Source organism: Arachis ipaensis, chromosome B03 (genome assembly GCF_000816755.2).
Source record: "Arachis ipaensis cultivar K30076 chromosome B03, Araip1.1, whole genome shotgun sequence".
Lineage (NCBI taxonomy): Eukaryota > Viridiplantae > Streptophyta > Magnoliopsida > Fabales > Fabaceae > Arachis > Arachis ipaensis.
Window position 1 is genome coordinate 43,237,662 of NC_029787.2, and position 22,085 is coordinate 43,259,746.

The 22,085-nt window shown below is 36.8% G+C and overlaps 1 protein-coding gene and 1 long non-coding RNA gene across 6 annotated transcripts in view; one reads left to right on the forward strand and one right to left on the reverse strand.

Annotated features, from left to right (window-relative positions):
• Window positions 3,963–5,622, forward strand: LOC110270148. Its single transcript, XR_002359319.1, has 2 exons — window positions 3,963–5,297; window positions 5,382–5,622. It is a non-coding gene; the product is annotated as an uncharacterized LOC110270148 (long non-coding RNA).
• Window positions 4,689–22,085, reverse strand: part of LOC107630420 (dnaJ homolog subfamily C GRV2) — a 21,984-nt gene continuing 4,587 nt past the window's right edge. Inside the window, exons 2-23 of one of the 5 annotated variants that reach the window (XM_021118833.1) lie at window positions 21,649–21,885; window positions 21,403–21,490; window positions 21,075–21,283; window positions 20,495–20,596; window positions 20,357–20,419; window positions 17,893–20,127; window positions 17,429–17,791; window positions 16,761–16,901; window positions 16,067–16,459; window positions 15,455–15,949; window positions 14,755–14,978; window positions 14,313–14,657; window positions 12,585–12,879; window positions 11,717–12,160; window positions 11,296–11,641; window positions 10,861–11,204; window positions 10,318–10,782; window positions 10,049–10,173; window positions 8,793–8,916; window positions 7,388–7,456; window positions 7,023–7,237; window positions 4,689–5,805 (exon numbers count right to left, since the gene is read on the reverse strand). In XM_021118833.1, the coding sequence (XP_020974492.1) occupies window positions 7,031–7,237; window positions 7,388–7,456; window positions 8,793–8,916; window positions 10,049–10,173; window positions 10,318–10,782; window positions 10,861–11,204; window positions 11,296–11,641; window positions 11,717–12,160; window positions 12,585–12,879; window positions 14,313–14,657; window positions 14,755–14,978; window positions 15,455–15,949; window positions 16,067–16,459; window positions 16,761–16,901; window positions 17,429–17,791; window positions 17,893–20,127; window positions 20,357–20,419; window positions 20,495–20,596; window positions 21,075–21,283; window positions 21,403–21,490; window positions 21,649–21,885 (7,314 nt within the window). In that variant the 3' untranslated portion in view covers window positions 4,689–5,805; window positions 7,023–7,030. Of the gene's footprint in view, window positions 5,806–6,639; window positions 7,238–7,387; window positions 7,457–8,792; window positions 8,917–10,048; window positions 10,174–10,317; window positions 10,783–10,860; window positions 11,205–11,295; window positions 11,642–11,716; window positions 12,161–12,584; window positions 12,880–14,312; window positions 14,658–14,754; window positions 14,979–15,454; window positions 15,950–16,066; window positions 16,460–16,760; window positions 16,902–17,428; window positions 17,792–17,892; window positions 20,128–20,356; window positions 20,420–20,494; window positions 20,597–21,074; window positions 21,284–21,402; window positions 21,491–21,648; window positions 21,886–22,085 lie in introns of those variants that run through there. The other 4 variants (XM_021118832.1, XM_016333534.2, XM_021118834.1 and 1 more) reach the window with 4 other exon arrangements.

Below are 22,085 nucleotides of genomic sequence, written 5' to 3' on the forward strand. Positions count from 1 at the left end.
ACTAAAAATTAATTAATTAAAATATTATTAAAATTCTAATATAAAATAAAAGAAAATTATTAAAAGTATAATATAAATCTTTCAAAATTACTGTTTCAATAGTTCAATGGTCCAATCGTGGTTGAACCGTCATCGAATCGATTTTGTTAAATATAAAATAAAATATAAAATTTCATAACCTACCCACTAACTAAACTAGATTTCATGGCTAGATGACCGGTTCCTGATTAACCCGGTTGAACCGGCCGGTCCGGTCCAGTTTTAGTAACATTAATCTATTCTAGCATCTACACCCTACATTTAAAATTTAAATTCAACCATTCATATAATAATAAAATATAAAATTTCCTAACCTACCCACTAACTAAACTAAATTTTATGGCCAGATGACCGGTTCCCGGTTAACCCAGTTGAACCGGCCAGTCCGGTCCGATTTTCATAGCATTAACATATTCTAGCATCTACACCCTACATTCCATAACCTATCTAACAGATGTTATTGTTGAGATAAATAACATAAAGCTAACCTCGTCAGCAATGGCACCGGCAACACCATTCAACCGGTACAAGCTCTGTTCGTCTGCCATGCTCTCTGCCTCAAGTCAGCGCTCGAAAAATTCCAATGGCCCTTTGCTCCAAGTGCTCCTCCTTCCCTCTACAAGTTTTCTCTCTCTAGGCAACCCCACAAATGCACAAATGAAATCCGCGACTGCAAGTCACAGATTATATAGACTCCCCCTTCACGTAAACCGCTACTGCCTCTAACGGTTTACATTGCTTGCTCCCAATGCATAAATCGCTACTGCCTGTAGCGGTTTATGGTCAAATACTGCTGCACAAAAATCGCTACTGCCTATAGCAGTTTCTTTTAAAACGTCCTTATTCGTAATCTGCTGCTGGCAGTAGCGGTTTTTATAGATTGGTGAAAAAAAGTAATTGTGTCTGAATTTCTGAAAATATGTAATCAGGTAAATATGAAAGCCATTTTATTTATTTGAGAAAATTGCCCCCAATTAGTGAAACCCAAAAACAGATCAAGATGATTTGAAATTGATGTATAGGTGGTTGGTTAGTCGCATATTGCATTCAAAAAGTTGCAGTATAATTAATTTCCTCCAATTTTCATTTTTTTTCATTCCTCCTCACTCTACCCTACGTCCCTACACTACTGCATTTCATATATATTATTCCATTCAATTCCCAATAAGCATTCGTTATCCAAACACAGCATTGGATAATCCCAACAGGGGTAAACACAACGTATAAATGCGCACATAAAGAACTTTCATAATCCAAACTCGGCATAAGAAGGGTGACAATGACACAAGGTGAGCTCCTTTTCCAATAGAGAGCTAATCTTCAGCTCTTACTACAACCAAGCAATCCAAGAAGAAGTAAAATGGCAAATAAAAGGTTTATTGTGAGTTAATAATTACTTAAATTTATTCTTGAAGTTATACTCTAAAATTTATAATAGTGTCAAAAATATTTTTTGTTCATTGCTTACCATCAGAATGTTGAGATAAATTGAATACTGCCACAGTGGCACTCTAATGGTTAATCGTTGTGGTTATTTTGACAATTTAGTTTTTTTTCCCGTTTTTAAATCATAATTCCTAAGTTATCTTCACTAGATCCTCTCCTCATTGTCTTCTTTTTTTTCTTCTTTAAATCCATTTTTTTATTTTTTCAAATTCAATCATCACTGCAACAATATCATCAAAATCAGTAAAAAATACAGAATAAAAAACCAACAATCACAAAAGATCACACAAAAAAAATAGCAATAATCGAAAAAGATCAATTTACTTATACAGCAAACATCAATTAACTTAAACACCAATAATCACAAAAACATAGCAACAATCAGAGAAAAAAAAGACTAGCAACAATTACAGAATAAAAAACAGTAAAAAATTAACCATTACAACTACATTAAAATATGATCAGCAATAACAATTATCCAAAAGATTAAACAATAATGATTGAATAACTAAAAAAAATTCATATTGACTGCAAGCAAAGGGAGGGAACCGAGCCAGAGAAGAGGGAGGTAGAAAGAGACAAAAAGGAGACAAGAAAAGAGTGCAGACGCGTGAGCAGTGACGGCGACGAGTAGAGAGGGAGGTTGTAGTGAGTGATGGGCAGTGAGGGCAATGAGTAGAGAATGAGGCAACAACCAAGAGTGAGGGCGAGCAACGAGACAATGCAGTGACACAGAAGGGTCGGCGAGCGGCACAACGACAAGATGGAGGTCGGCGAGAGGCGACAATAGAAAATGTTGAGACTTTGAGCTCTGCCTCTGTTGTGTTTGTTGTTGCAATGATGATTGAATTTGGAAGAGTGAAAAAAAGAAAAAGAAGATAATTCAAATATTAGGATTTTAAATGAGAAAAATGGATCAAATTGTAAAAATAAATTTTTTTTCACCACATTAGTTAGCTATTGTAGTGCAAAAGTGGCAGAAAATAGTCCAGTTCAATTTTTTTATGACAAGCAATGAATGAAAAAGTGCGTTAGAAATTACTATGAGTTTCGAAATGTATTTTAAAAAACTAATTTAAATAACTACCACTTTAAAAGTTAAAGTGCAATTTAGAAATCACTTTAATACTTAACTCACCACACCAACCAAGAGATGCTATGCAAATGTATGTCCCAAAAATTCCATGTACATAATTAAAAGTCTAAACCAAGAAGGGTAGGAAGAAAATTACAAGATCATGCACAATGTCAATGCCTGGAGCACATAAATTTGTGAATTTTTTGGGATTTTTTTTAAATTAAATAAATATAAAATTTATAAAAATACATAAAATACAATGTAATTATATAAATATATAATTGGCCAGAAATTTTGAAAATTCAACCCATCTCAGATACTGAGAGTTTGAAACTTCAGTTTGTGTTAAAAATATTAAATGGAATCTTAATACTCGAGATACAAGCAAAAATAGAATATAGACTTAGTATCTAAAATATGTACAATGTGTGAAATGATGACTCAGTATCCGACATATGGTCATCTATTTTAATTCAGATAATTTTAAATTTTAAAATTATAAAACTATTTCATTTAAAATTTAGATAATTATAATTTAAATTAATAATTCAATAAAAATAAATATACTTGTATTGTTGTACTAATTATTTATGAGTACTGCAAAATTAATTTTAAAAAAATGACATTATTAAATTAAGTCATGCGTGTATAAAAATAAATTGACTACCCTCTACTGACATACTTAGGCTTGGTTTAGTAAAACTTTTCGAAAAGGTGTTTGTGCTTTTTAAAAATTCAAACTCCTCATTTTGTGTTTAGTAAATCAAAAAGATCATGTACTTTGCTTGCAACTTTTAAAAGATCGAGGTACTTTTAAAAAACACCCATGATAGAGCTTTTCAAAATTGACTTGTACTTTTCAAAATTTAAAAGTCTAATATAACATCATATGTTAATTAATTTTCAAATTTAATACTTACATTTATGTCTATTATAGTATTTTTAAATTTTAAAAGCTATTTTACCAAACGTAATTGATGTTGCTTGTGTTTATTAAAAGCTATTTTTTATTTGATTTTAAATGCTACAACTTTAAAAAAGACATCTTTTAAAAGTTAACTTTTATAAGCTACTTTTGAAAAGTAAAAGTTTTACCAAACTAAGCCTTAGTCTAATAACGCCATCTTCTATATTAATATAGTAGGATAGTATTTATACCATATAAAATTAATCTAATAATATCACACAATACTACCTAAGAAACAATAATTTTGTTAAATATAATACTCTTTTAAAATAATCATAAATAATATTTATAACAATTCATTCCTATGTAAAGGTTTCAATTAATATGGAAGATAAACGATTTTAATGGACGATTTTAACTCAAGTGATGTAATTTGAAATTATCTATTTGAACGCATAATTTAAAATTGTATATTTAAATTTTGAGCTGCATTTCAAGGAAAGAAAAGAAAATCCTTATGTAAAATTGGTTATATAAAGACCTACCAATGCTACAAGTGAAGTATGCTACAATATAGACCAAACAATGAAGCCTAAAATTGTATTTCACAACTAAGGGAGATGGCATACTCAATCAAGCTTTTTAGCCTCTCTTTCACAAATCGGAAGGGAAGTCATAAAACTGTTACTTGTTTATTCAACTAGCAAAAATGCTCCAAGCAATGCAATGGAGTGAGTCTAAAGCACAAGTACTTGAACTTCTCTACTTGCCTAATCAACAGAAGTTGTTCCGTAAGAAACTCTGAACCACATAGATACAATATGTTGGCCACTCAAACAAGTGAGCACCCCTTTCCCGTAAAATCTTGAACTGCAGAGTTCTTCACCAACTTTACAATGGTTATATTTACTTCTGATGTAGATTTTCAATTGCCGACATTAACTCGATAAACCAGTGCACGCAATAATGTTAATAAATTTTTGAAAACAAAATATGTTTCTCAAGCTAGCATTAGATTGAAATCCAAAAGGTTCCAAATATCCGAATACGTAGTAGAAGTTAATTGAAAATGAAAAAGACATGATAAGTTGCAATGCTACCTTATCTTGGAATCAAATCATGACAACCCACATGCAAGTAACAACAACGATAATAGTTACAAGCAAAAACCCGATCTAAAGCGGTGAAATCGGGCTCCCTGGATAGGCGGCCAAACAAAGGCGTGATGCATAAGAGTGTCATGCACGTGGTCCAAGGAGTAGGCACTTTTACTATGGACAGTCACTTGCAAGAAATCTCGCTCCATGGGGGAGGAGACTGTGAAAATGGATATGCAGAGTATCCGTTTGTGCCGCTCCATTGTATAACCAAAGAGGAGTGCACACAACTTCCCATCGCCAAGGTCAAGAATCCTGAATCTAATCCTATGGGTTCGGTACAGCGTGGGTCTTATCCCCTCAAAACACTTATCAAGGTGTTCATAAGTGTGTGAAAGGGCAATTGACCCTCCTCAACTTCCATTGGAATTACTGGAGGTTCAACATACGTGTGTGAAAGGGCAACACTGTAGTTGTTGTTGAGCCCTGGAACGGACACCGCAAATTGAGGTAAAAAAGTATAATACAGCTGGTTCCAATCAGGACGTAGTAACCTGCATATATTATAATCACCATCTCATCATCTGGCTTATCCGTCCAAGACTTCGTTATGGGGTCGAACAAAGTCCAATAGGAATGCTGGGAAAACGACTTTCGCTACGCAGAAAAGGAAGAGTCGGGCGCACCAGTTCCCAATCTTTGATAACGGCAGAAAGAACCATCAGTGTAGGTTGATGGCCTTCGAATCTGGGATCCACATAAAAGTAAACATCACCACAGCCGGAGATGTTCGTGACAAATGATGACTTTGTAGGTTGATGGCCTTCGAATCTGGAATCCACATAAAAGTAAACATCACCACAGCCGGAGATGTTTGTGACAAATGATGACTTAAAGGGTACGGGTGGCTGATTAAGGGATTCCGTAGGCTTGATTTCTTCCTCCTCAAAACCGGCGCCATATAGATCTTGGAGTCGAACTCAAAAGGACACAAATACTCCACTGGAAGTTTCAAAGAGAAATAGAAGTTTAGTGGAGATAAACTAGTCCAGTCCTTCACCTCTTCTTGTTTTTCCAGATTGCTTAACTCGATCACGAACATGTCTTCCGTTGTCATAAAGCAAAGGTATGATCCACCCATCTCTTTCCGGTTGCGCGCCCAATTCCGCCATGTCTCTCTCATCCATGCAACCGTAGTGCGGCGCCAGAGCAGTGTAGGCGTAGGATTAAATGAGGGCCTTATTTATAAATGTATAACGATTAGTGTTTATTAGAATAAATATCAAATTATATTCTTAACATAAAAAAATAAAATTTTATTCCTTTTATTTTTATTTTACCACTATAAAAAGTCATATACTAAAGAGAAACTTTTTTTTTGTCAATTACTCTTTTATGGGGTAATTTTACAGTAATTTATTTTCCTCCAATGAGACACTGATATAAGAAGGAAACTTGTGGACACAAGCAGCCACACCCTCCAACTCTATTATTTGAATGCTTATCACTCGAAGCTATATATGATATGTTAGTCATGAAATATTCATAGATCATAATTAGTCATGCATAAATAAAAAAAGATTTTATAACAAACTTGCTTAAGTCATTTATCTATTTAATTTTATTGATTTATTAATAATGTAAAACCAAATTTAATTGTTACCAATCCTAACATCCAATAATACAAAAATGATAAATTTCTTAATTTTATTTTTTATTAATTTTACGACGAGTCAATAACATTATAAAGTATGAATTGCTAGAATAAAATACCATTTTATAAATACAAACAATTAGGCATTAAATAAAACTTGAAACCTAAAGTTTCCGATATAAAATCTAATATATTCATTAAGTTTCACAATTTTCCCTTTAAAAATTTTACCAATTAGTAAAACCCAAAAAACAGATCAAGGTGATTTGAAATTGATGTGGTTAGTTACATCTTGCATTCAAAAAGTTGCAGTACAATTATTTTCCTCCAGCGCTATTATGATTTTTTCTTAGCTTATCTAGCATACCTAATTTGCTAATCAAGTGGCGCACGTACGGACCAATCAATTTAAAACTAATTGGAAACGAAAACGTGACGTAATTTATTTAAGAAAAAAGAAGCAAAAACAATAGACCTATAAAAGAGGGAAAAGGTATGTTGAATCCTTGCCGCAAGTGTGACTGAACTTCACGAAATGCACATACCTCGCTATTTTCGTAGCAAATTAGTAAATACACCATCCAATTTACAAGGAAAAAGGGAGAGAACCTGGGAGAGTCCCTCCTGAAAACAAACGAATAACGAGAGAAAAATTTCACATGCTTCCATTTGGGCAACCCAGAAGCATGTAGACAAGAAAACTGTACAGTGTACTATACAGGTGAGTTACAAGTATAGGCATATATATATATATATATATATATATGCTCTCCATCAACCTGGTTGAAAAAATGGACTTACTTTCTGTACTATGAGAGTTCTTGCTTTCCATGGAAGTCGGATGTGGATGATGGGGGAGGTCTAGAAGTAGATGACTGCAGTGGAGGTGCAGTAAGGGCATACGTGAGTCTTGATGACGATGAGTTCTCGATCAAACCAGCAATTCCAGCGGCTGCGGATTGTGCATTTGAAGGAAGGAAAAGATCATGCCTTTGATCTTTGTATGCACTCCAAACCTATACGACATGAAAGGTAAAGAACATCGTAAATGGTGATTTGGCTGGTATATATTTGCAATAGGCACACGGCAAACCAACATTTGAAGTGCCACCAGGCAAAACGAAAACAATCATATGAATTTATTAATCCAGATGTGTTAGACTCACGTCAGAATTGTTCAATATTTCTCGGACTTTAGTACAGTGGGCTCCTTCAGTAGCAAAGGCATGCAATACCTGATTCAGTATATAAATGCACCTTGTCAGTGTAGATGAACTAACAAATTCAGCTCAAATCAGTAAAAAAATTCTTGCAGAAAGAAATACAAATATTATGGACTCAAATAAATGCAACGATTCTCATTTTGAAGTTGAAAGGTTAGACAATCACGATAAGATCCAAGTCATTTAACAGTAAAATCAGAGGTAAGAATCAAAATGGTCCCTCTATCTTTTATCAAAATGATCCCCCATTTTTTACATAGATGAAGTTAGTCCTCTGTCAAAAAGCCACTTGATGTGGAAGGTTATCTGCCTAAGTCGCCAAACATTAGGCATGCAAGGTGATTCAATCAATCTGGTTCAGACCAAAATTGATCAAATCCAACAAATATATAATTAACGCTATCAAAGGGAATTTGATGTGGAAGGTTATCTGCCGAAGTCGCCAAACATTAGGCATGCAAGGTGATTCAATCAATCTGGTTCAGACCAAAATTGATCAAATCCAACAAATATATAATCCACACATTGCATCATCTTCCTTCCATAACCAATCTCTCTTCCTCCTCCAAGATATAAAACCTTAAGAGGGTGGTCACCATGATATACAACCAAAATGATGATGTAAATATAGTAAAGAAAGGCAGGAATAAGACCAATTATGGCAATCCAATATGTGGAAATCTCAATCAAAGCCAGTATACGTCAAACCCCAATCCTTATCAAATGCATGAAACCTAAAACCTAAAGTCTAGCAACACCCCACCCCCTTACCTTGCAATGGCAAAATTGGGAAGGAATTTTTTTTAAAAAAAATTGGACGCTTTTGTGTTATTGTTTTTTAAATTGAATCCACGTCATTTTAATTACTCCTCCTAATTACTAAGGTTTCAAATCTTGGAGGAGAATGAAAGAGAGCTTGGTTGCAAAAAATAAGAGGGAAGAACACGAAGGTGGTGATGATGCAGTGTGCAAGTTATATGTTCTTTGGGTTTGATCAAGTTGATAGAGACCAAATTGAATGAACCAACTTTATGCCATGTCAGGCATGCCTAATGCTCTGCCACATTTGCAGTTAACGGTCCACGTTAACAGCAATAATTCGCTATTTGAAGGAAGGACTAACTCGATCTAAGGACCATTTTGATTGTTACCTTTAAAAAAAATGACACAAAACAAAAACAGGAGAACAGGGTAGTCTTTACAGAAGACCATTATGATTAATTTAAAAGACTAGGATAAAATATGCAGCTAGGATAATAGTCTTGTATAGAGGGAAATAACATAAACCAAACAAAATATGCAGGACTCATTACTTGAGGAAGAAAAAAATCGATGACGAGACTCTAACCTCAATTGCAAGCACTCTGCCGATAGAAGCTTCAGATTCATTCCAGTTCATTTGAGAACAAAAACCATTTCTCCCTCCAGCCCTCCAATCAAGCAGACCAAGAAGTACCTCAACAAGACCAACTCTGCATTGTTTGCAAAATTATTGCTACGGTTAGAGACAAATGTACCTCTCACAACAATAAATACAAAATATAGCCTTGAAGCATTCACCTCTACAGACAAAATAAATCTGACATAAATTTTATTCATCTCTATTGCATTGAAAGTAGGAATACATTCAAGTCAATATCCTCGAGATTATGAAATCACAATTGAACTTCCAAGATATATTAATTGGTCACAAAAATTGTTCAACATATTCTAAACGATACAAAATAAGCGATTTGTCAATTATTCAAACAGTCTCATGTTGGAAAGCCAATCCATACTGTATCACAGGATGCGTTGGAATTTACTGGACTTTATATCCAGATACACCAGGGAAAAGTACACTGAAAGGGTAATTCTATCCACAGAGAAAAAAATTGATTGTGTCCCTTGGGCCTTAATAATTATACTCAATGGGGCAAAACCATACCCAATCTAACAATTTGTTAGATCCATATATGGCCGCGTTTGTTTACCATTTCAGAACAATGAAGATAAACACAGACATACATGCACACAGACCAAAAAAATGAATACATGTAATCTGTTTGGTTGTTAAGGCACTAATAAAGAGACATGAGCACATTTGTTATTAGAAGCAAATTTTACCTCTAGTAAGGAAGTTCTTGGTGATCAACGTGATGAGGGTAGAAAGTGGAATTTTAAAACTTTTGAATGAAAAAAGTGTAATAAAAATCTGTGTCGTGTCTGATGTGTCCTAACAATCTGATGAAAAGATACTAAATATATGTATTTTTATGTCGTGTGTCAGCACATCCTTCGTAATTTGTGTCTTATTAAACCATTAATGGACCTATGTCACTGTGTCCATGTCTTTGATGGACATGAATGACAATCAAACACAGCCAATCATCACAAAAAACATAGCACAATTTTATGATCAGAATTATTAAATGTTATACGGACTATGGAGATTAGAGTTCAAAACAAGCTACACGACCTTCCACACAAGCACATCCAACTTCCTCCTATTTAAATTATTTTTCCGATTAGCATAGAAGTTTTTATTTTATTTGCATTTTTTGGCAGTTTTAATCTCCCAAGTAAAAAATATTGGAATGATATAAAAAACTTGAAGGTACTCACTTAAGTCCTTGTGCAACAAGAGCATCCCTTGCTCGGTTTCCAGCAACCACAACACGCTTTAAGGTCTCGAGAGCTAATATGCTTCCACCTTGCCACCCTATAGCTTTCATTAACAGTGGTACAACCTGGAAGAAGAAATTTGAGAGGGAAAGGAATATATATATAACTTCGTTTTATATAATATGTATAAAGGTAATCTCACTCACATTCTCCTCTCTGTCTCCCACAGTAAATACTTTTTAGTCATTCTAGAATATGTAATCTCATACCTGAGGGGTTCCTACACTTGTTGCTGCCATAGCTTCTGCACATGTGGTACTAGCTGCAAGTTGATGCAAGACACGCAAACAACTCAACCGCACACGTTCTTGAGGAGTTTGTGTGTGCTCTGTTGATCCATTATCAGGGTCATATGTTTTATCTGCATTTTTTCCAATATTCGCATCACCTGATGACATTGTTTCTCGCCTTCCCTCAAATGCAACAGCAGCAACTAGTTTTGGCACATATCCAAGATATCCAACGTGATCAGCTAGTGCAGGATGAACACGAAGCAATGAAACTAATGCAGCTGATAGAAGCAAAGGCAACTCTGGGTCAACAGCCTGAGTGTCATAATGTGTGGCAGCAATGGATGACAAATACTGATCTAGAAGGCCTTCCAAGAATCTTTTAGGATTTCTCAATGGAAATTTGGGATCTTTCAAAAACAGACGAACATAGATGCCACCAACCTGAATCAAAACAAAACTTGATTCCACTCCACAAAATAACAAAAAAAAAAAGTCTAAATTACATTTATTAGGTCATACCTGTGGCTCATCTCTCATTTCCTGCTGTCCAGATGCCTGCTCAGGTACATCCCAATCAACAACACGGCCTTTCACCTGCTCCCGATATAATTCTGATGCCATGGTTGAAATCTGTGCAGACAAGGAAGCTGCCATTGCTGGCGTCCACACAAGTTCTGGTGTCTCGGTAGTCTGCTCAAGCGCAACAACAACAGCTTCACCAGGTCCATCCCTAATTACTGATACAAGGCCATCTGGAAGAAACCTTGCAAGTGTTATAGCAACTCTTGGACCATGCATTGGTTGCCCAACAAGTTTCCCCAACAAGGAGGCTGCCATAGCTCTTTGTTGGAGTGGAATTTCTTCTGTATGAACGATTTTTATCATCAGCATTTAACAATCTGCAAGCACCTTCCAGGAATGAGGGAAAAAAATATAAAACAATTAAGTTCTTACCTTTCAAAGGCAACAGTAGTTCAAGAATGTAGACAACACCACCATGCTTGGCAGCTGCCCAGGCCAGTTCAGGTGTACTTGCCAATGCATAGAGAACATGGAGAGCCCCTTCACGACAACTTGGGGATGAGTGAAGCATTTGTAGTAAAACAAGGAGACTAGATCCATCTGCAACCATGGCTTGCAAACAAGGAGCATGTGCCGTCAAGAGTGACAGCACTCCTAAACAAAGTTGAGGGATGTTGCTGTTTGATGTTTCAGGGACAGAAAAGCATTCAAAAAGAGGCAGTAACTTGTCTTTATTGGAAAAAATGGATGCCAAATTTGGATTATTAGTCAATAGGTTCTGCAGAAAATAAGATAGATTAGTCAAACATGCTCAGAAAGTATTACAAACAAGTAAAGCTGTTAAGCAGTTAACCTGTAGGGAGATCAATGCGGAACGGAGACTTCTAACTAGCTCGGCTTCTTCCTTCCCAACAACTTGCTCCTCGGATATTGTGCTAGAATTATCTAGGACAGGCTGTTCACTCACAAATCCATCAACAGCATCCTCATAATTCTGAGCAGGAGAAGAGATGCCATCAACATATTGATCAGCATCCTCAAAAGGATGGTTGTGCACAACATAAGATATAAAATCAACTAGAGCAACACAAAAAGCTTCTGGTTCACTAATTTCAAATTCTGGCTGATCATTGTAGACCCTCAAGTAAACATTGCCAATGAACAATTCCTTTGATAGTGCTTTATAGGCAAAGTCATGTGAATCTCTGATATCGTATGAACCATCAGGACCTTGAGCTGCACGCTGCTGATCCACAAATTTCAGCAGCTCTCCCCGTGTTGAAGAATTCCATATAATCTAAAAAAGTAGATTACAAAATAAAAACATAGTATTAATGCAGTAATCTTAGAAGCAGAACAGCAGCATTTTAAACCAAGCATAATTGATAATGGATTGTCATTAACCACCATAATCAGTCAGCATATAACCCTACTTCCGTTTTCAGGTTTTTTCCCACCAGGGGCGGGGCCCAGGGGGATGAATGGAGGATGAGCAAAAAAAAATTGAAATTCTCACTACTGCAGCCATGAATTACGAGTATGTTATCTGCTTATTTGCACATTTTGGTACAAGGAATAGAATTGCTTAACCAGTTTCCAAATAGGAACAGAAGCTACAACCAAGCATATATTTGTATTTTACTTTTAACCGACTCAGCCTTCAAAGTATGTTCAGATAGATTAAAACCTAGCTAGAAAGAAAGTAGCGGGGGGGAACCCACCTCTGGAGACTCCAGGTTTGCATTCAACTTGGACAGCAAATCTTTAGGTAATTGATCTCGTAACATGCTAGAAAGCTTAGGTGTTAGCAAAACTCTGAGGGCATTTGCTGCCGACCAATTGTAAGGAGTTGAGCTCTCATCACCACACAAACCACTGAGCCTTGACAGAGCCTGGGCTGCCCGTATGGCATGCATGTTTTTGGCAATTTGAACACTGGCACCAACACCATGTGATTCTGTTGCATCCGGTTCTTCAGCAGTTGCATCATACTGAAGCAGCAGCGGCAATAGGTACCTATCATGGACCATGGACCATACTAAATGACTTAGTCCAACAAATATTCTGTGAACATATAACATAATTGGAAAAGTCATTTTCTGAAATTAACACAAATATGTACTATCCACATATACAAGTTCATTAGGTATCCAAGGCAAAGAAACTTTAGATTTATCTATAAAGCATAGCTTTTCCAATCTCTCAACATTGCCACAAAAGTTTTGCCTCCTTTCTACTACGAACCCAACAAACCTAGTCAATAGAAATCAGTCAAGGACTAAACAGCGCGCACAGCATTCATCAAAGATGATAAACAAATCGCTCCATAAGAAAACAGCTACTGGGCAATGCAAAAAAAGATATGAATTTGACTCTGAGCTTGTCTCACACATAACACACACATCTAGCCTTATGTGGCTTTCAAACCTGCAACAAGACATCAGTATTAGCTATGTTAAGCACAGCTGACCCATATAAAAAATTTGAATTTAGAGGAAGCTTGGGACTTACAAATGGGTTTGTCTAGACCAAAGTTGTGATAGAGGAGTGAGTAAAAATTGGAAGAGGGATTTACAGCTAAAACTACCAGAGGAATCAGGAGACAATATCCTTTTGTCAGGGGTTAGAAGACAGAAAAATCATCAAGGATACCTAAGAAAGCCAAAAGTTGAAATGATTCCCTATCATTAAGGTTAAGAAAGAAATGGAAGTCCCAAGAGGAAGAGGAACCCAGGATCAAATCGACAATGATAAAGACAAGGAAAGGCTAGGTTTAAAGAGGTATCTCCTATCAAATGGTCTGCCCAAAACCCACAAAAATTATGATAATACTACAAAATAGAATAGCTAGACAATTCCAAACTAGACACAACTCTAATAACAAAAAAATGATACGGGAGATAGTATGATCCCTCAATAAATTATCATCGAATTATAACTAGACTAACATACATCATTCCCTTTATAGCTCCACCGATATAGGAGCGGACAGATCGTTTTAAAATAGTTGCCAATAATATGCCAGACATTTCTCAAAAAAATAACCATTCTAGTGCATAAGTAATTTTGGTATTATCTGCTCCAACAAGAGCGCACACATGAAACATCTTTGTCACGTATGGATGAACTTTGTAAAATGGGTTTTGAACCCAATCAGATGTTGAGATTAGTTTCATAAGTAATATATATAAGCTTTGAAAATTAAGCCTTTGCAAAATCTAGAGAGCTTAGTAGATAGCTGTTTACAGAATTACTTTCATACACAGTAAATTTTCACGTAATGGTAAAGCTCATCTTACTCAATAAGTACTTAAGCTATTTGGCGACACAGGCACACAAAAACACTAAGTTTGCCAACTAAGCCTAAATTCACATGGAACATCCTCCTGCATACCTATAGTTGAGAGATAAATACCAAGCATTTTATCCAAAAAAAATAATTGACATACCATAAAACACCAGCCCTCAATAAAGCATCCTGCAATTCAGATGAAACAGAAACATTGGCAATAGTCTGTAGAGCAGCATCAACAGCTCCTGGTACAAGCTCAAACTCAGTGCAGTGCACAATGTCTGGAACTAGCCCAGAAAACTCGAGTATCTCAGATCTGGCAGCCTCAAATTGACTAAGAACTGAAAATGTTCGCATGATGTTTGTAACAATAATGGCAGATGGTTCATTTCCAGGAGTAGATGGCTGAACAACGTACATGCAACGGGAAAGAAGAGTTGCAAGAAGTTGCACTCCTCCATCTCTTACCAGCTCTTCTCCATTCAGTGAAGAAGATGCACATCTGACCACAATAAAAATCAATGTGCAGCATGAGTTAGAATGGTATTCAAAATATTTTAGAAAATAGTGAAGCCAATATGAAAGAAATGGAATTTTACGTCAGCCAAACAAGCTCTGATGCTGCAACAAGGAGAGGTGCTCTATCTGAAGAAAGAAAATTGTTATCATCCTTGTCCACAGTAACAGCACTTAACAACATGGGATAGCCAGCATATTTGAATGGCTCCAATATGTCTCCATATCTTCTGTATAAAATGCATTGTCCCTTCAGCAAAAGAAGCAATCTCCAAGGCTGAGGACCTTGCAATCCTTGCATTGTAGCCTAAGATACAGTCCACAAAAGGTAAATATTTTCAGTGAATTAGAATATAAAAATCTACTGTTGCAAGCAAATGATATTATATCGCATAAATTCACTGTAAACATCCACCCAAGAAGCAAAATGAAATTTTAACATACATCATGATTTTGCCATCCCAAATCTGTGCATGCATATAACTAAGCCTGTCTATAGCTGGCTTGCAAAAGGAGAAAAGAAGAACAAAACAACAGCATATGCATCTACAACACACTCCCAATCTGAGTGACAAGGGGCTATCACACCATTTCTCACACTAAAGAAAGTACATGGACTTGTTTGCATGATTAATATACTTACATATCAAAAATTAAGAAGTTAAGACAACAAAACATGTCCCCATGGCATTTGAAGACTTCAAAATAACTAGAGTTTGTCCATAAGTGACTTCTATTGACATATGAATCCAAATAAGCTTGTAACATGCAAACTATGTTTACCTGGAGGCGTTCATAAGCCTTCTGTATAGCAAGAAACTTCTCCCTTCCTTCAGGGTTTTTGTCAGGATGATATTTCATAGCAAGTTTTCGATATTGTCGCTTTAACTTTTCCTCGTCAATATTTTCAATTTGCTTTGATAAGCTAGATGTTTCATCTGATACCTCCGAAGAGTGCTTTTTATTTACATCATCACCAGATACATCCTCCAAGGATATTTCAAGGATCTTGCAAGCTGCTTCTTCAGAAAGATCCATAGGTTTTCTCGTCAACTCTTCACGCCACATTACAAGTAAGGACTGCAGAAACTCTACATGCTCAACAATAGGCCAATTTGGAAAGCGGATCTCATCGCATAGATTCCTCAGGTAATAACGATGACACCACATTTCATCTCTAAGTTCAGGGTATGTAACTGGAGGCATTGGGGCATAGTCATATAAAACATGGCAATGCTGTGACAATTTCTGTGGAAAATCACCAAGGTGTTGCAAAACCTGATAAAGACAGTGAACAGGGATATATTGAACCGCATGAACAATATCGGAAAGGTAGTTTGGGAAGTACACTTGTATTCTATAAAAATATACACATCAGATCTTAATTTGTAATACCTGACGTATTAAATTTTCTGCCCTCATTTTATGAGTCCATATTATCTCAGGAGTGTCAGAATCAGATACCATTGCTGCAGCAAATGCTGCTGGACCACTGCGCTCCAATACATACAACAAAGATTCAGGAAGAAGTCCACCAAGAACACTACGTTTTGCCAAAGGCAATGAAGTTGAAACCGCAGCCTCTTCGCCACCATGAAATGCTTGGTGGACATGGGTGACAGCAAAGAGTTGCCCAATTGAAAGTAGATTAGATCCTGGATAAGCCAGTGCAAAATAAAATGCACCGGTGCTGTATAGACGTATCATGGCTTTGGGATTCCTGGTAACAATGGCCTTCAACAATGCAGCAGCTGCCTCAACAATACTTGGTTCCCCAGAGAGAATGGCCTGAATTCATAAAACAACCCACCCCCCAACACACACACAACGAAAGAGGGAAAAAATGAAAAGAAAAATAAAAACTAGATTAAAATATTATATTAATGAATTATTTGGAAGGGTAGAAAATACTAAAAATCAACTGAAACCATACTATCACATAGCAAACAACTTGAACTAAATATGATAAAGTTAACAAGCAATGAGACAATTCCTATAATCTTTGAGAAAGAAATTTTATTATAGTAGTATATCAGAACAAACATATTTTCATACATGGCCAAATAATAAGGAAAAACCTTTAAAGTACCTGTGCAATGTGAGGAAGGCAACGTGGACTTGACAAGATTCGTTTTACTCTAGGAGTTGGAGTAACAATTTCTCCAGCATCATCTAAATCTGAATGTGCAGACACCATGCTATGCAATATGGACAAAGCTGCATCTCCAACCTGAAGGCAAGAACCATGGTCAGGAAAGCACCATGAAAATATAATGAAAGCATAAATAAGACATATACATGTTCCAAGAGAAATGACATCTTTCCAGCTAGCAACATGCCAATTTTCAGAAGAATATAACAGGCACAGAAACTTGAGGTTTAAAAAAAAAAATTGCTTCATCTAAGAAGGTTGGGTAATTTTTTGCAAATGTAAGCAAGTTAAAGATAGAATTGTAATTGGTAAATAAGTTATTATAGGAGATTGAAGATAGTGGCACTGGCACCTAAACATATGTTGCTTTTCTCATTAGATTTTTTGTACCAAAGATAAATAAATAAATAAATTCAAGTCATCAAGAATAATAAGTAAGGTTTCAGTTCATGAAAGATTAATAGCATAAAAAAAACCAATTCATGCCACATATCATGATATCAGACAAGATATAATCAAGAATTCGAGATAGAGAAAAATATTTACAGAACAATTGATGTTTATATGAATATAACATTATCTTCCACCAAAGATGATGGCTCTACCTGAGGTGGGGTAAGGACAGGAACTCTAAGGGCAAGTGCCCAGCGAAGCTCACGAATATCACGCAACTTCTTCCAATCTAGCATCCCAGAGGCCCAACACCTTGTTGTCCAATCAATAGCCTTCTTGGACCATAACCTTCTAATAGCATCTTTTTCCACAGGTCCAATTTGAGCACCTTCTCTGTCGATATACATCCATTCCTTGAGTGGCTCCATGAAAGCCGTAGCAGCAATCAAATTTGATTGCAAAGGAATAGCTGTCCTCTCCGAAGCTTCATGGACCACTGTAAGAAGATCGACAGCTAATACACAGCCTCCAACTAGAACACAAGCCTCTACATTAGCTAAATCCTTCATCAAAGCCTGAAATTGAGTTAAATTAACTTTGAGTAGAGCTAGTAAAGTGAAATCACCAAAAGGAAAGAAAAAACAAGAAAGAATAAGTAGATTAAATTTACAAAGACCTTCAAAAGAAAAAGAAGTCTGTGTCTCAGAGCTCTGTCATCTGTCCTGTCCAGGAGAACAGTAATGTGAGCAGTGCCTGAAAAAGGACCAACAGTCTTGTAGTGCTGCTCATATACAATTGCCATTGCCCTTGCACAAAGCTCTCTCACTGATGAACCACCACCGCCACCAAAACCATCTAGTCTACCCATATCACACCAATCATCTGATGCACCTAGTTCATCAGGAACAGCCCCATCTACAGTAAGCCCTGTGTCTGCATCACATAAAAAACGATGGTAAAGTGCTCTAAAGAAAGCATCTGGATCACGCAACGGGAAGTCTTGTGCCCTGCCACCACTGCCACTCTCAAGCAGGAGACGCAGATAATATTGGCCCACACAAACTTCTTTTGACAGGCTTGGGTAACGAACGGAAAATTCAGCATAGTTCCAAGATATTTGCGGGACATTCTCAATCCCTGTTGCCATTTCAAGGATAGCACCCCCAGGAACAATATCTTCAGTACGCTCTTTTTCAACATCTAGTTTATGGACTTCAGCTTGCAAAGATTCTCTTAACTCTTGCCTAGTACGCTCATTCCAAATCAAATCTGCACGATTGTGATCAAGACCAAACGCTCGCCAGAATTCAGGCCAGTTACATAGAAGCCGACCAGAACCCACGGGAGTGTTCTCCACCACAACTTGAGCAGGAGCTGGAACATCTGCATTCTGCAAGCCAACTGCATTGCCATCAGGATCAACTGAATTTGATAAATCAGGTACCTTTGCTTCATTTGAGTTTGCAGATGGACAAGTAGCTGAGGCCACAACAGTTGAATACCCATTTTGTGTGACTGCTGTAGGAGATCCACTGGACAAATTTTCATTAGTATGAACAACAGAAGATTGAATATCTGAAGCCTGTCCAGAGCTTGGCTCAAGAGCAGCTCTATGGTAGTTGTCTGAGCCCCTAATAATGGCACTCCCTGTCTGCCTACCCGAATCTGAAACATCAAAATTATTAGCTGAAGCAAAGGGTTGTTCTTGAGAGGTTAGTCCTCTCCCGATGCGACTTTTCCTCTGCTGAAGTAAGCGTCTTTTTCTTCTCCCAATTGATGACTCCTCTTGATTCGTTTCTTCATCTTGAACTCCATCAGAGCGTGTATGCAAATAAGCAACAAGTCCAGGAGGCAGAATTCGAGACAATAGCTCCAAAGCGGGTTGATAGGAATCCGCCCAAAGAGCAACAAGTTGTCGACTAACTTCACGGCGTTCACCAGCAGGAAGGAAAAAAGCGTGCAATAAATGCCTCAACAAAGCACCATCACGCAGAGAAGCCTCTCGCATGGACTCCGCAGCAATAGCATCTTCTTCAGCAATTGATCGCATAATAACAGCTACTGTTTCTCTAACACTTTCGGCAGGATGACCAAATAGTGCAAACAAACGACGCTTTAACCCAGCAACTTGGCGCAACAACTCAACAAAAACATTATATTGAGTAGTTTCCCCAAGTGGATCACAAATCATAGCCTCGAGCACTTCAACCACAGCCATTGACAGCAAAGGTGATACTGACATAGGCTTCAATCTGTTGACAAGAATAATGACATAACTCTGATTAGCAAACAATACTGACTTCGTATGCATAATTGTTGCGTGCCACTCTCCTTTAGAATCCATCACATTAGCATCACCAGGCCCACCACCAATGAGTGCTGCAACAAGCCCGGCAGCCTCCGATGCAACACCCTCTGAACCATTTCTAAGCAAACCCATTATCCTTCCAACTGCTGCTGGAAAAGACATCACGTGTGATGCGGCACTTCTTGATGCAAGTAGTCGATGTAAACAAGCAATAAAACCCATCACAGTTGCAGCAGCTTTTGGTGACGGGGGTGGCAAAGGAGGAGATTCTGGAGGAAGATTTGAGGCCGCAGGAAGCATAGTAATCAAGGCCATCAAGGTAACCTCTGGCACTTCAATGTTTAAAGGCACACCAGTAAAAGGTATACATGCATTGAACTCCCTTATTCTTCGCCATAGTTTAGCTCTTGATCCAGGAATGGAACCACCTTCAGCAACAGCATCCTTGGCAGCAGCTGCTAAATGTTTCAAATGCATTGAAGCACTTTCAGCATCAGCAACTGGCTTTTGCTGACCATATTGCAAATAAACTCTTCCACAGGGAGGATCAATCCGGTGACCAGGCATTGTCAGCCTTGGCAATACAGGTATGGCACATTGACCCTGCACAAAACATCACCAAAAGTCAAAGATGCACTTAGACAATGCAGGATTTCTTTATTTTGGAAAATAAAAATATACCATATAGCCATTTGCTTCAGTATGGTAAAATGTTTAAAATTGATATGAAGATTCTAAGCAATAAACTAGCAAATGAACTGCCATACTTTACTTCCATCTATACATGCCATAGTAGGAAAATTCTTAACCAAGATGAGATACATCTACCTACTTCAGTTTGAATTGCATCACGAACAGCTGCAAGTAAGCTATCGCGAGATGTGCTTGCATAAACCTACAATCAGTACCATACAAATGAGAAATTTCAGAGCATAAAATTTCATAATTGCAGTAGCATAACATCGCTTACATGGATAGGACATCCATCACTGAATTCAACTGCAAACATCTGGGGCTCTTCAGCAAACCGAACAAGGGCGCTTACTGAAGACAAAGGACGAACAGTAACAGCCTGCACACATCTAGTGAAAATTCTCAATATATGATATAAGCTTTCCAAGTAAAAATCATCTTACATGGAGATAGAAATGTACTGATATAAAGCAGTTCAGTCAGATACGTATAAAGACTACATAAAACTATTGATATACACAAAACTGTACATTAATTGAACTTGTATAAAACTTCCATTCTTCCATAAATTCTATTTTGCCCTGGACAAAAAAAGAATGATGCTTCTTGCTACATGACAACTTAAATATGTAGGCTCCTAACAATACACAAAATAGGGGGTCAAGAAATCTGCATGTACTTCAAATTATAAAAAGCTGATACTGTTTGTGTTATTCTAGATAAAATCAGAACTAAATTCCAGAAACTAGTTGTGCAACTCAATGCATACATTCTTGTGTCAGAAGTTGATAGATTTCCCAAAGCATTTACACACATTTTTCTATATTACTAGTTGTCTTAACAAATGCGTCACTTACTTCGTAATTCTCAGGACGCCTTTCCACGAGTGACACTTTTGTAAGAATGAGCTGTCGAGATACAGCATCACCATGTTCACCAAGTCCTCCTTTCGGACCAACTCCTAAGCTCAATCCTGGAACGTTCAGAGTTCCATGGGCAGCAGAACGCAACCTAGTTACAGACCAACCTCCCAAAGGGGTATCTTCGGCTCCAACTGCCTCTTTTGCTGCATTAGATTTATACGCTTAAGGTTAAAAAACCAAAAAACAAAAGAAACTCACTACAGGCAATAAATAATTCAAATGTGGAAGGAAGATTAATGATGTCATAATTATAACTGGATACCCCTTTGTTTTATATACTCAGAGATTGTAAGAGTTTGGGAACTCTCCACAGACAAGGACAACCCAACAGTGGATTTTGCAGTTTTTGTCTGCAATAAAAATTACTCTGTTACTACTGCTGATATGTTAAGTTGTGTTACAAGACAATACATAAATCATCGCATTATCTCAATATCAAATGGTAACATGAATTAAGATGCCAATATCTAGGAGAACAATTGTTTAGGCTTAAAGAACATCATCATACCAAGTTTGCAATAATAGCTGAATTAGTGCACCCAGAGGCAGCTTGGAAAGCTTTAGATTTCCTTCCATATAAAGGGCAAAGGATAAAACCACTCCCATGATCAACATTTTTCTTACCAAATGCATCACAAAGAATAATAATTGCAGGAGAATCCATGTCTCTAAAATCCAAGCACCAGCGAAGGTCACCAGATTTTGTGTCAATAAGTTCAACACCAACATAAGTTATCTTAAGTTTCTGTAAGTGTCAAGAATCATACAAAGATAATTAGTTTCACAGCATATACATTTCTTTTTCTGTTTTTTTCTTTGCATTTTTATACAGCGAAGCTCATCACACACTTTATCAAGCATATAAAAATTCAATCAGATTTTTAGAAAAGCATCAGCAACTCTCTCTTTTTTTCTTCCCCCCCCCCCCTATCTTGTGCAATCCTA